General features: G+C 31.4%; 1 protein-coding gene across 1 annotated transcript in view; it reads left to right on the top strand.

Moving 5' to 3' along the window:
* Positions 1-12958, top strand: part of ZPBP (zona pellucida binding protein) — a 125242-nt gene that overhangs the window by 24217 nt on the left and 88067 nt on the right. The window contains exon 5 of the mRNA XM_031965484.1: positions 6114-6263. Within this exon, the coding sequence (XP_031821344.1) occupies positions 6114-6263 (150 nt within the window). The remainder of the gene's footprint in view (positions 1-6113; positions 6264-12958) is intronic.

The following is a 12958-nucleotide window of genomic DNA, read 5'->3' on the forward strand; positions in this document are numbered from 1 at the left end:
ATACTGAAGACAAATGGAAGAATGAATAAAATCTCAAAAAGAAGCCAGAGCACATGGATCAGTTACTATAATATTAAGGACAACAAACCAAAATTGTCCAATGAAAAGGTAATTCTGCAGACAATCACTTAATTCTTATAACAGCAAGAAATTCCCAAAATTGCCTTAAAAGCAAAATAAAACTTTTTTTAATGAAGACGTTAGGAATGATTTTACATAGGAAATAATAGCTCAAAGTAAAATTCAAAAAATGCAAATAGTGGAATATGAAAAATTAAAAGCATAAAGAAAACTTTTTCCAAAGCAGATTTAGAATTCATAAAATACTGACATGCAAAATATTGGGCAGAAGAGAAGCAAAAGCCAGCAATGCCAAAATAATACATGACTTCTATAGAAATTAAAATAACCAACCTTGAAGACAGTAAGCCTGCAGATAACTTATGAATATTAGTACTCCCAGACAGATTAAAGAAAAAACAAAACAAAACAAAACAATAAACAAGCCTGAACACCACTATGTAAGAGACAATACAAGAAAACTTCAAACTTTTGAATAGATATGAAATAACTGATTAATAGAAATCACAGATGAAAAAGAAAAAAATGCATCAAATTCTTGGGCATGAAGTGCTTAAATTTCATTATTTCAGTTACAAACATTTTGGAATCAGCCAGGATAAAGACTTTCAAATATAAAGGAAAGGCAATTCAAATAATCCAGAATCATCATGTAGTCAGAAGAAAATACAACAAAGAAGAGAATAACATTTCCTAAAATCAAGGTACTCAAACTTCTATCTTAAATAACATAATGTAAAACCAATGCTAGTCAACAATGAAAAGCTGGACTTTTAAGCCAGAAAGGCATTTAAGGCATTTCTGTTAAAAAAGGAGAAAAAAAGAAAAACAAAGGTGAGCAAATAGCTCTGAACAACAGAATCACAAGAAGCCAACTTTGATTCTCAATGAAAAGATTTGCTATGGAAATAAACTGATTTTTAATAAGCATACCTTGGCGACATTGTGGGCTCATTTCTAGACCATTGTAATACAGTGAATATTGAGATAAAGTGGGTCACCTGAATTTTATGTACATAAAAATCATGTTCACACTATTAAATTTATTAAGTATGCAATAATATGTTTAAAAAGACATTGTACATAACTAATTAAAATACATGCTATATTATCTGAGCCTTTGGTGAGGTGTAATCTTTTTTCTGGTACAGGATCTTGACTTAATGTTGATGGTTACTGACTGATCAAGCTGGTGTTTTGCTGAAAGTTGGGATGGTTAAGGCAATTTCTTAAAATAAGACAGTAATGAAGTTTGCCCCATTGATTGATTCTTCCTTCCACTTGAATACTTTGAGGCCATTGTAGAGCTATTAGTTGGTTCAATTTCAATATTTTGTCTCATAGAATGGTGAGACCCAAGGGGAGGGACAAAGCCAGGCACAGCTGGTCAATGGAGCAGTTAGAACACGCATTTATCATTTGTGGTACCTCAAAACAATTATAATAACATCAAAGTTTGTTGATCACAGATCACCATGACAGATATAACAATAATGAAAAAGTTTGAAATAGTGAGAGAATTACCAAAATGTAACACAAAGACATGATGTGATCACATGCTGTTGAGAAAATGTCCCAGATAGACTTGCCTGAAGCAGTTTTGCCACAAACCTTCACTTTGCAAAAAATGTAGTATCTGCTAAGCACAATAAAGTGAAATGCAAAAAAACCGAGATATGTCTGTATTGGGTTGTTGTTGGTATTATTGATGTTGTTGTGGTGATTGTTTAAGGAACTTATTTTTGGTGGAAAGAAAGAACAGAGATACTAAGGCATTATGAGAACCTAAGAATCTATGAATTTAAGGGAAACTTTTAAAGATCTGAAAAAGGGAAAGAGAGAATTAATAATCTGTGGACTAAATTCCTTGACTCACTATAAGTGAATCAGTATATTTTATGGCCATCAGATTGAGATATTATACAAAGAGGGAAAGGGAAAAAATGGCAGAAGAGATAGGTCATTCTCTTCTACCAACCTCCACTACCAAGATGAAATGTGAAATATAATTACTTTAGTGTCTCAACCAGAGTAGAGGTTATGGGAAACTTGAATAAAGAATAAGGGAATTAGAGAGCAGATCACTGAAAGACTGTCATTAAAGAATAATTTTATAGAAGAGTTGATATTACATATGTATATATATATATATATATATATATACACAATATACATAAATGTATGTTTCTTCATGTGTATGTATTTGCAATAAAATCCTGGTTCAGTGTACATTTAGGGAGCCATATACCCTAAGCAATGTTTGTACATTTTTGGACATTATCTCTCCCAAGAGAGGGAGTAAGAATCCTGAAAGATGTCCAAGTAGTGGTGGTGGTAGAGGCTCATACAACCAGAAACAGAATAATAAAACACAGCTTCCATGTGATTGCACTATTTCCTGAATAGATATTCCTAAGAAAAATTTCAGAAGAAAATAGGAAGATGCTTTAAGATCTATAGATGCAGTAACATATAAATGAGGTTTTTTTGGTTATGTTAAATTTAAAATGTTAACTGGACAATAAATAGTAAATGTCTGAAAGGCAGTTGATGATGCAAGACTAGAGATCAGCTGAGAGTTTGAGAGGATTGGTAGCTTTGAGAATCACCAGCACAGAAATAATAAATTTACTAGAGCTAATGAGATTGACAAGGGAGTAGAAGACAGGGAGCAGAGAAGAGGACACAGTACAAAGTCCTGTGGGACATGCCCATGCTTAGTGGGAATGAGTGGTATGAGGATTTAGCAAAGGAGACTAAGAAGGAGTAGGAGAATCAAGATAGTAGTCTTTGTACAGTTACACTTGGTTGATGTGTTGGTTAGCTTTGCAGAATTGTTTTTCAAAAGCCTTATTTTTAATGGTTTGAAACAAAGATGACTTTCTAATTATGGAAGAGGAAGAAGAGAGATATCAGAAATAAAGGTTATGTAAAAAATCAATTAAAAATAAAAAGTAATATTAAAAAAGATCAAAATATAGTAACAATACTTTGGAGACAAATTAATGACTTAAAGGAGAAGGGAAGAAAAATTGATGCAAAAGAAACAGGTGAAGAAAATTACAATATTAACAATTGTAACTTTAAATAAAAGTAATCAAAAACATGTAGAGAGGATAAAAAAGCAAAATCCAGCAATATATTGTACACCAGAAAAATAGTGTCTTTAGCAGTTTAAAACTTTTCTATCTATAAACAGAAACATAACGCATTTAAAAAAAGAGAAACTGAAACAAAATTTAGTGTGCATCAAATAATTCCAAAAAAGTTTAAATCACAATAACATGTAAAATAAAAAAAAAATTGAATGATACTATCCATATATATAAGCAAGGAAGCCACATTGTACTAATGAATAAATTTACTAATTTTAGTGACCAACGTTATAAATGAAATATTAATTGTGAAGAGGTTCAAATTATAAAAATAATTATAGAAATTGTAATATTTCTTCTTCACATATGAATGTCTAAGAGAAAGATTTTAAAAAATGTAACAAACTTTTGGAGCACTTAGATCTGAAAGACTAGGATTTCTAAGAAATGTGAAAAAAAAAGTCTATACATTGTGTCATTGAACCACATGCAAAAAAATGTGCTTAGATACAAAAAATTTACAAATGTTAAAACAATAAAAATACTAAACCCATTCTTTATAGATTGTAATATAATGAAATAGGGAACATGAGCAAAACAAAGTTTCATGTTGGTTGAGAAGCATCCTGAATACTTTAAAGAACAAATATAAAAAGGACATTTACATCAAATAGAAAAATTACTAAGCATTATTTCAAAATGTATAGGATGCAGTTAAAGCAATTCTATGATTTCAAAAATAAATAATCAAAATAGAAAATAGAATTAATGAACTTAATATAATTAAAAATGAGATAATCAGCACATTAAAAGTAAGCACAAAAAAGGTTATCTTGAAATTTGGAGTAGAAATAGGCACATTGAAAAACAAAAACACTATAAAGAAATGATAAACAATATGCAGTTGCCACTTTCAAAAGATTAATGGCAAATTAAACCAGAATTCTGATTAAAAAAAGTGAATAATGTCAAATTAATAATAAGGAAAAATCACAGCAAACAGAAAAGAAATAAAAAATGGTTCTTTCACTCATCAGATACTTCATTTTGGTGTAGAGTTTCTTTCATTACTATTACCTAATAGGAAAGATAAAAATCTTTAGACTTTTGTGTTTTTGTTTTCGTTTTTCTTTTTGTTTTTTAGAAATTTTTTTCCTAGGCACTAAGTATAGCAGAGACTATGGAATGTGCAGATAGTAGAAATCTCCTTCTACATCTAGGACAGTGCTTTGTATATGAGAAACCCTCAAATAGGGACCTCAAAAATCAGCTTGTAAAACAGAAAGTAGCCTGAGACAAGAAATTCTGGTTTAGTTTCCTCTTGAAATCTTAAGTAACTAAATCAGTTTTATATGCAGTTTTTAACACATTCATAACTGAAACCATTGATTTCAAAACCATTAACCAGCGATAAACTTTATTGCATTTTTTTAAATGAATAGAGCTCACTTTACCTTCAGCATCAAATTGCCTGCTAATCTTTCAACTAATTAAGTTTAAAAAATGCTATTTCTGGTAAGAAAAATAAGTTTTAAAAATTCACCCAAATCCCCAATAATTTAGAGTACTGAACTATCCTAAAGAAACTTCTGACAGAAGTAATAAATTTATTAGAGACAGGTTTCCAAAATGATGTTAGAATGTAAATATAAATATAAAATAGCAAAAAACAATAATTTTAAAGCAATTTTACTCCTTTTGGTCATGGCTTTTGGTCAGCTTAACTAATTCACTATGCAGCAGAAATAAAGGTCTTCGTATTCATCTTCCGTCAGCAAAAAATTTCTTGGTACACCCATATTCAAAAATTCTTTTGAGTCATTAATGTTTTCTTTTACTTAAAACTCGCCTTGATTTAGGCTTCAATCATGACAGGGTTGTATTTACTGAACATATCTCATTGATTCCATCTTGATACCAAAGGACTTTTAATTTTTTTCTTCCTATATCCCCTGTAGACCAGTAATTTCACTGATGGAGGATACTCCCCCTGAGGAACTTCTACCAATGAAGATTTGCATTTGATATAAAGCTTATAATCTTTGGGACTTTCTTTCAACTTTGAGAGATTCAATGTTCTCATGATCTAAAAGCTAGTATATGTCAGAGGTGGGACTGGAACCTATGTATTCTTGATTTTGAGTGACACTAATCATTATGCTTTGATGCTTCTCTTAAAGTTTGTTATTAAACACATTAAGTGCATCATTTGAAAATTAGAATCAGAAAATATTTTGAGTATCATCTGAAATGAATTCTAACAGTTAATTTTTATGGGTATGGTATATCAAATTGATAGCTAAACATTTTATTATCTAAAAAAATGGTTATCTGAAGCAATATTACTGACTTCCATTTTGATGATCCAAATAGTAATTATAAAGATTTGGAAGGGACTTTATTGATCATCCAATCTTTGCTCTCAAAAAAAAAATATAGGAATCCATCCTATGTCATCATCATTTTTAGCCTCTAGTATCTTCAGTTTCAAGAGTTTAATATCTTATGAGGCAAGCATTGCTTTGTTATTATAGCCCTAGTAGTGAGGAAGGTATTTCTTTTGCACTTGACATTTGATTCTTTAAAATACATATATATTCATTTCAAATAGGCTATAAATTCCTTAGGAGATTGTGTCTTTGATTTTCTTAACACATCATAGAAGCTCAACAAATACTTAATTGCTCTTTCTCCTTATAGCCCATAGAGCTGCTTGATTAATAAACTTACATTATGAGGGAAGCAAGATCTCCTTAGCTGACAGACTTAATAATCAGTTTCTTCCTTTCGTTTACCTTCTGATATCCAGCCCAGTGCTAGAATCTTTGCAGTTGAATATTGACAGTTTTAGATTGATTGGAATTTTACTTTGGTAGTTTATCCTAAGAAATTAGATCAAAATTCAGTGGTTAAGAACTATATTTATTTCTTTATTAGACAATTCCTCTGTAAAAGTAACATCAACAGGAAGCCTTATATTCCATAACTTCACTGAAGAGATGAGTGGAATTTATACTTGTTCCCTTACATATAAACGTATACCAGAAGAGGTGGAAAAAACTCTCCAGCTAAAATATGTTTTATACGGTAAGAAGAACATTTCTCTTTTGCTTTCATTTTTACATTTTAAAATGTTTAATTTCTTTAAATTTTTATTAAAAAATCTAATCTTATAGCATGCACAATCACAATACCCTTTCTTGGTGCAGCTAATAGCAATATTAAAATTAAACAAATGCAAATCATGATACTGAATAATAACAAATTAAATCAAACAAATAACAATTGCTAAGCAATTGGCTTATCATATAGAGTAAATTTGGATAAAATGCTTAGTGAGATATATAGCTTCACTGTAGTAATCCCTGTACATTGAAATCTCTTCTGGGCTTTGCTGGACAGTGGAAGTAAGAAAGATGGATATAAAAATCTAACTTTCAAGATCCATTCTGCTGAATCTTATGCCAACAATCTATTTCCACAAAATATTGCTTAGTGAAATTAAGTTCCATTATATACTTTTTTAGAAAAGTAGTTTTATGACATGCACTCTTCACATTTTGGTTCATTGTGAGAGAATTTTTTTTCTTCATAGATACTTGCTCTACAATTTGAGTATATTACATTATTCCATAGTGAATGAAAATGACTTCAAAAATTTTTTAAATGTTAAAAATAATTATTTCCCCCCCCCACTTGCACATAAAACAATTTTTAATATTTGTTCTTTTAAAAAATTTTGAGTAAGAAATTCTCTTCCTTTCTTTCTTCCTCCCTGAGATAGTAAGTAATTTGATATGAGTTATACACGGGCAATTATGCAATTATACAAAATATATTTACATATTAGTTATATTATGAATTAGGTGATAGACAAAAAAGAATATAACAATAAAGTAAAAATGCTATTATTTGCTCTGCATTCAAACTCCATCAATTCTTTGTCTGGAGGTAAATTGCATTTTTTTTTATCATGAGTCTTTTGGAACTGTTTTGGATCATTTTATTGCTGAGAATAGTTAAATCATTCACAAGTGATCATTGTAAAAAATTGCTGTTAATTGTGTACAATGTTCTTTTGGTTCTACTCATTTCACTTTGCATCAGTTCACATATATCTTTCCAGTTTTTTTGGAAAGCATTCTACTCATTGTTTCTTTCTTTTTTCTTTTTTTATTTTTTAATAGCCTTTTATTTACAGGTTATATGTATGGGTAACTTTACAGCACTGACAATTGCCAAACCTCTTGTTCCAATTTTTCCCCTCCTTCTTCCCACCCCCTCCCCCAGATGGCAGGATGACCAGTAGATGTTAAATATATTAAAATATAAATTAGATACACAATAAGTATACACGACCATACCGTTATTTTGCTGTACAAAAAAAAATCGGACTCTGCAATATTGCATAATTAGCCTGTGAAGGAAATAAAAAATGCAGGTGGGCAAAAATATAGGGATTGGGAATTCAATGTAATAGTTTTTAGTCATCTCCCAGAATTCTTTCGCTGGGTGTAACTGGTTCAGTTCATTACTGCTCCATTGGAACTGATTTGGCTTATCTCATTGCTGAGGATGGCCAGATCCATCAGAATTGGTCATCATATAGTATTGTTGTTGAAGTAAATAATGATCTCTTGGCCCTGCTCATTTCACTCAGCATCAGTTCGTGTAAATCTCTCCAGGCCTTTCTGAAATCATCCTGTTGGTCATTTCTTTACCAAACAATAATATTCCATAATATTCATATACCATAATTTATTCAGCCATTCTCCAATTGATGGGGATCTACTCAGTTTCCAGTTTCTGGCCACTACAAAGAGGGCTGCCACACACATTCATGCACATATAGGTCCCTTTCCCTTCTTTATGATCTCTTTGGGATATAAGCCCAGTAGTAACACTGCTGGATCAAAAGGTATGCACAGTTTGATAACTTTTTGAGCATAGTTCCAAATTGCTCTCCAGAATGGTTGGATGTATTCATAGTTCTACCAACAATGTATTAGTGTCCCTGTTTTCCCACATCCCTTCCAACATTCCGCATTATCTTTCCCTTGCATTCTAGCCAGTCTGACAGGTGTGTAGTGGTATCTCAGAGTTGTCTTAATTTGCATTTCTTTGATTAATAATGATTGGAGCATCTTTTCATATGGCTAGAAATAGTTTCAATTTCTTCATCTGAAAATTGTCTGTTCATATCCTTTGACCATTTATCAATTGGAGAATGGCTTGATTTCTTATACATTAGATTCAATTCTCTATATATTTTAGAAATGAGGCCTTTATCAGAACTTTTGACTGTAAAAACATTTTTCCAGTTTATTGCTTCCTTTCTAATCTTATCTGCATTAGTTTTGTTTGTACAAAAACTTTTCAGTTTGGTATAGTCAAAATTTTCTATTTTGTGATCAGTAATGATCTCTAGTTCTTCTTTGGTCATAAATTCCTTCCTCTTCCACAGGTCTGAGAGGTAAACTATCCTGTGTTCCTCTAATTTATTTATAATCTCATTCTTTATGCCTAGATCATGAACCCATTTTGACCTTATCTTGGTGTACGGTGTTAAGTGTGGATCAATGCCTAGTTTCTGCCATATTAGTTTCCAATTTTCCCAGCAATTTTTGTCAAACAGTAAGTTCTTATCCCAAAAGCTGGGGTCTTTGGGTTTGTCAAACACTAGGTTGCTATAGTTGTTGACTGTTTTGTCCTTTGAACCTAACCTATTCCACTGATCAACTAATCTATTCTTCAGCCAATATCAAATGGTTTTGGTAACTGCTGCTCTATAATATAATTTTAGATCTGGTACAGCTAAGCCACCTTCATTTGATTTTTTTTTCATTAATTCCCTTGAAATTCTTGACCTTTTGTTTTTCCATATGAATTTTGTTGTTATTTTTTCTAGGTCATTAAAATAGTTTTTTGGGAGTCTGATTGGTATAGTGCTAAACAAATAGATTAATTTAGGTAGTATTGCCATCTTTATTATATTTGCTCGCCCTATCCAAGAGCATTTAATATTTTTCCAATTGGTTAGATCAGACTTAATTTATGTGAAAAGTGGTTTGTAATTTTGCTCATAAAGTTTCTGATTTTCCCTTGGCAGATAGATTCCTAAGTATTTTACACTATCAGTAGTTACTTTAAATGGAATTTCTCTAAGTCTGACTGTTGGATTTTGTTAGTGATATATAAAAATGCTGATGATTTATGTGGGTTTATTTTGTATCCTGCAACTTTGCTAAAGTTGTGGATTATTTCTAATAATTTTTTAGTAGAATCTCTGGGGTTCTTTAAGTATATCATCATATCATCTGCAAAGCAACTCATTGCTTCTAATAACATGATAGAATTCCGTTACAATCATATACTACAGCTTGTTCAGTTGTCCTCTCAATTAATGAGCTTCCTCTCAATTTCTAATTCTTTGTTCCAACAAGAATTGTTATAAATATTTTTGCACATATATATGCTTTCCTGTTTTAAAAAAAATCTCTTTGGAATATAGATCTATTAGTGGTATTGTTGAGTTAAAGAGCATGCACAATTTAATTGAATCAAGATGCCTTTATTATGATTTCATGGCTGTTATGTTAATAAGGTGATTAACTTCATTTTCATTTTGCTTGTCCATTTTTATTAAAAAAATAGCAACTAATCATTTGAAACCAAATATTAACATTAACTTGCATTAGCAAAATACATGTTACTATAAAAATAAAATTACATACATAATTTAAAACAAAATTCCATGAAATGTAAAGATCTAGTTAAAACTGTGAAACTTTTCTCTTTATTCCTTAACCACTGTTTAATTTAACCTTTAATGCAATTGATAGAGTCCTACTCCATGGAAGTAGCTCCAAGTTCTTAAATCCTGGACTGAAAGGTATTGTTACCATGTTGGAAAGGCTGCAAATATGATTCTGGCAACAGACTGAAATTGCTTCTGATATTTAGGTGGTAGACAGTAGATTGGCCACATCGTGATGATTTAGTTGGTCATGGAAACTTATGAAAGAAGAAAGATCCAAAAGGACTCCCCCTTAAATTTTTATAGCCTTCTTTTCCTTCTTAATTCTAGGTGGCAGTGGCAGAAGAGGAGGCAGAGGGAATTAAGAACTACCAGGGGTCCTCAAACTTTTTAAATAGGAGGCCAGTTCACTGTCCCTCAGACTATTGGAGAACTGGACTATAGTTAAAAACAAAAACTTTGTTTTGTGGGCCTTTAAATAAAGAAACTTCATAGCCCTGGGTGAGGGGGATAAATATCCTCAGCTGCTGCATCTGGTCCACGGGCCGTAGTTTGAGGACCCCTGTAAGACTGTCTATAAACCTTATCTGGGCTATGGCTACTTGAAATATGAGGTCTTTGTTAGTGATTTAAGCAGACACTCCTGGAGGGGAATTGTATAATACCAACCTTGATGTTCTTGCTAAAAACTGAAACCATAAGATAGAAATTGCAACTAAGTAGGAAAAATAGCTCATAGCTATCCCTATATATCTGGCACATAATAAGGATTTAATAACTCTTTATGGACTTTCTTTTTGTCCTTGAAGAAAGGAATTGAGAAAAATGACATTCTTAGTATACTTAAAATGCACAAAAATGTTATTTGGTGGATCATGTGTTAATCTTGTCTTCTAGTACTCATGATAAAGTATTAACAAAGAAATCCATGATGAAAATAATTGCAGCCACTGCACAAACTTTGGTTGCAGAGGATAAAATAGGGATATTTTATAAAGAATTGATCCATATGGATTTTTTATGCACTTTGATATTTGGTGACTTTAATACAAATGTAGTGTACAAAAAAGGTGGAAGTGTTATTAGAAAATATATGTCTGGAACAAGACGTGAGAGAACAAAAACTTGCAGACTACATAAAAGTCTTATGACTCTATATCACAAATACTATATTTGAGAGGAAAAAAGTTGGTGCTGAATATGAATATTTCTTTCAAAAAGAAATTGAATTATTATTTGACATCATTGTTGATATGGAGTTATCTCTGAACTAGCTATTATTGTATAATCAGATTTAATATATCTATATTCCTATAAATGCAGGATATTTATGAGGGTATAAATGGGAGTTTTTTTTTGCTTTTGTTTTTCAATCTTTCCATTCACGTTGTTGTAGTTGCTGTGCATGTTATTTTTTTGGCTATACTTTCTTCACTCTGCTTCAGGCTATGTGAATATTTCTATTCTTCTCTCTTTTCTTCATAATTGTTATTTCTTATAGCTTCACAATAATATCCCAATACATTTATGCATCACAATCTGTTTATCTATTCTCCAGTTACTGGTCATCTTCTCTATTTCCAATTCTTTGCTATCACAAAAATTGCTGATATAAATTAGATATATATTGGGACTTGATTTTGTTCATTGACTTCCTTGGGGTATAAACCTAATTGCTATATTTATTAAATATGTTATTTGATTAATTCTAAATTGCTTTCCAAAATGTTTGTACTGACTCACAGATCCATTAATAATGCATTACATTTTTACTATCTTGAAATGGAATGATTTTAAGATTAGAAAATCCCACTGTGCTTGTTTACTGATTATGAAAAAGCTTTTAATTTGGTACAGCAAAACACCAACTTACACACAAAGGGTCTTTATTCAAGTTTCCTTGAAAGCTATAAGAAGATGAATAAACTTATCCAGTGACCCTTTGAAAAATATCACGTGGACCATAAATAGGTTTATGTTTATCAAATATGTCCTGATTGCTTTGGAGAAGATCAAGCATTGTTTATGAATGGCGAGATCCTCTACATTATCATTTTTGCTGATGACATTAGCCTTAAGCATTGGAATATTGCAGAGCCTCCTGGAAGGAATTATAAACACTTTAAGAATTTGTCCTAATCATATATATATTTAGGAATGACTCGATGGATGAAGAAAGTTTGTTTCTTAGATTTCAGCTTGTAGTTGAACCATAGAGCTTGTCAGTGTGTGCATTTTAATATACATATACATTTTACATATATATTTATGCATATATGTAGATATACGTTTCTATACATATATTTATATATACATTTCTACATGTATATTTATGTATATATGTGTGTAAATATAGCCATATCAAAGTCATAGAATACAAATTGATAGTAAATTCATTTCCGAATTAAACAGTAGAATGAAAATGGGTAAGATAGTCTTCAGAAAATTTCAGAGTTCCTTAAATGATCCCAAAGTATTCCTGGAGACAGAAGCTAATGTTTTTAATACTAATATTCTTCCAGTTTTGTTGTAAGGAGATTTTGAACAGAGTAGTTTCTTAAGAATTGAAAATGACTGTCATTAAGAGGTGAAACCAATATGGCAAAGTAAAAATAGGGACTCATGGAAGTTTCCTCCAAACCCCTCCACATTCCTTAAAAAATGACTCTAAACATATTTTAGAGTGTCAGAAGACACAAAAAGATAAACAGGAAAGTTCTGTGGCACCATAGTGGGAGTCCAGCATGCAGTCCTGCACCAGTGCAGCTGTAGTCTCAAGTGCCAGCAAAGCAGGAACAGGCCCTAGAGCTTTTGAATTAGTGATAGTACTGGTGGTTTCTAAATATCTCAACCCAGAGAAACCAAAGATGACTTGGAAGGTCAGCAACAAAGATAGGATGAGAGGGACTTGGAAAACCAGAAAACCAGGAGTGGGAGGCAGCTTTCAGAGGCCTCAGCACAGGAGTTCTCTTTATTAGTACTGAGGAAGGACTGGGTTGATAATTCAACACTAGTATTCATAGCC

The sequence above is a fragment of the Sarcophilus harrisii genome, chromosome 1 (assembly GCF_902635505.1).
Source record: "Sarcophilus harrisii chromosome 1, mSarHar1.11, whole genome shotgun sequence".
Taxonomy (NCBI): Eukaryota; Metazoa; Chordata; class Mammalia; order Dasyuromorphia; family Dasyuridae; genus Sarcophilus; species Sarcophilus harrisii.